The 2,111-nt window shown below is 44.7% G+C and overlaps 1 protein-coding gene across 1 annotated transcript in view; it reads left to right on the top strand.

The window, feature by feature from the left end:
* Positions 1 to 687, top strand: part of LOC139026508 (doublesex- and mab-3-related transcription factor 1-like) — a gene marked incomplete at both ends in the record, with an annotated part of 7,100 nt that extends 6,413 nt beyond the window's left edge. The window contains 2 exons of the mRNA XM_070441848.1: positions 381 to 497; positions 546 to 687. Coding sequence (XP_070297949.1) covers positions 381 to 497; positions 546 to 687 — 259 coding nt within the window. The remainder of the gene's footprint in view (positions 1 to 380; positions 498 to 545) is intronic.
* Positions 688 to 2,111: the final 1,424 nt, after the last annotated feature.

Here is a 2,111-nt window from a genome sequence, read left to right as displayed (position 1 = left end):
GCTACCTGCACTCTAACCGACTCAGGCTACCTGCCTCTAAACCACTAGGCTACCTGCCTCTAACCACTAGGCTACCTGCCTCTAACCACTAGGCTACCTGCCGCCTCGTAAACATGCATGATGCATTGTTTAACCTTTAACTTCCTTTTAGCAGAGGGAGAACTTATGAGCTCTGTTTAAATCTGTTTAAATATAATTTAACTTCCTTTTAGCAGAGGGAGTACTTATGAGCTCTGTTTAAATCTGTTTAAATATAATTTAACTTCCTTTTAGGTGAGGGAGGACTTGTGAGCTCTGTTTAAAGCTCTGTTTAAATATCATTTTGAAAAAAGCCAATTATTTTCTCCCCACCTGTCTGTGTGTGTTATCGTCTGAAACAGATGCCGAACGGCGAGAGTCGTCTATCCAGCCACAACGTGTCTCCTCAGTACCGGATGCATTCCTACTACTCTTCTGCCTCCTACCTCAGCCAGGGGCTGGGCCAGGGGTTGGGCCAGGTGCTGGGCCAGGGGCTGGGCCAGGGTTTGGGCCAGGGATTGGGGCAGGGGCTGGGCCAGGGATTGGGCCAGGGGCTGGGCCAGGGGTTGGGCCAGGGATTGGGCCAGGGGTTGGGGACCACGGCAGCCTGTGTTCCCCCCATCTTCTCTCTAGAGGACAACAACACCTGCCATGAGACCAAGCAGACCTGTGAGTAATACACACAGAGATACACTTACACACTTACATTCCCACTGACTCTCTGGCCCATAAAGTTGAATCCAGACTTCATCCAGAGAGGGGTTGGGTTCATCCGGGGGAGGTCCACACTGCACGACAAAGGCTCTGTAGAAGTTATACAAATAACGTCACAAGTCCAAGTTTTATTATGGCCATTTGTACTGTTGGTCCTACTCAGCGTCCTACAGCTGTTTACAATCACGTTGGCACTAATGTCAGAACCTTGTGGTCATTTTTCAAAACTCTAGACACAAAACTCAAAACGGTCATCACTTGTAACACAGGCTGTCCAGTGTTCAAAACATTGCATTGTCCATTCATATCTTTAAAGAAACCTTGCACTTGCAGAATCATTGGTTCAAATAACTCATTGATCATTAAATATTGTAGTACAAAATATGTNATCATTAAATATTGTAGTACAAAATATGTGATACATGTTTCATTATGCTACTACACATAAATACATCACTGTAAAAGGACTAGTAGAGAGAATACTACAGACACAGTGGAATCATTTAACAAAATCTGACATTTATTGATGAAATAAAATAAAATCAAAACAGGTTTATTTGAATCAAAGCAAAAATAATTAGCTACAAAAAAGAAAAAAACTACAGTAAAACGTCAACTGCAGTGTTCCTCACCTGGCTTACTGTAAAACGTCAACTGCAGTGTTCCTCACCTGGCTTACTGTAAAAAGCAAAGCAACGGATTGGTTACTGTACTTCTATATTTCCCTCAACCCTGTCTTGTGGATTTGGCCACAGGTTCTCATCCACATCACAATGGATGTTTTCATTAGCCAAACATCTTGGGCGAATCCAGGCCTGACACTGGTCTGCCGTGATGTCATTGCATGCGTCATCCATGGCCTGGAGAAGGGTGGCTTGTTCGTGAGGGCGCCTATCATATACCTTCCACCTCCATGTGGAGAAACATTCCTAAATCGGGTTTTAGGAAAGGAGAGTTTGGGGGTAAGTATAGGGTGGTAAATTGTGGATGGGCCGGAAACCATGCTTGCACCATTTGAGCATGGTGGAACCTGACATTATCCCACACAATGACATAGGTCACGCCATCAGCTCTACAGACCTGATTTAGGTCATCAAGGAAGGTTACAAGGAGAGATGCATTATATGATCCAATACGAGGTCTGCGTCCCATCACACCATCTTCCGATATAGCCGTACACATGGTGATGTTGGCCCCACGTTGTCCAGGTACTTGGATGGTTGCCCTCTGACCAATGAAATTCCGACCTCTCCTTGTCTTGGCCAGGTTGAAGCCTGCCTCATCCAAAAAGAGGAATTTGTGATGGTTTTCGTCAGCATCCGTCTCCATCACCCTCTGAAAATACATTTTGGAAAGAGAATTACTGATTACAATGAAGA

The sequence above is a fragment of the Salvelinus sp. IW2-2015 genome, unplaced genomic scaffold (genome assembly GCF_002910315.2).
Source record: "Salvelinus sp. IW2-2015 unplaced genomic scaffold, ASM291031v2 Un_scaffold4954, whole genome shotgun sequence".
NCBI classification, from domain to species: Eukaryota; Metazoa; Chordata; class Actinopteri; order Salmoniformes; family Salmonidae; genus Salvelinus; species Salvelinus sp. IW2-2015.
The sequence above is the reverse complement of the archived record's forward strand: the minus strand, read 5'-3'. Positions and strand labels throughout refer to the sequence as shown.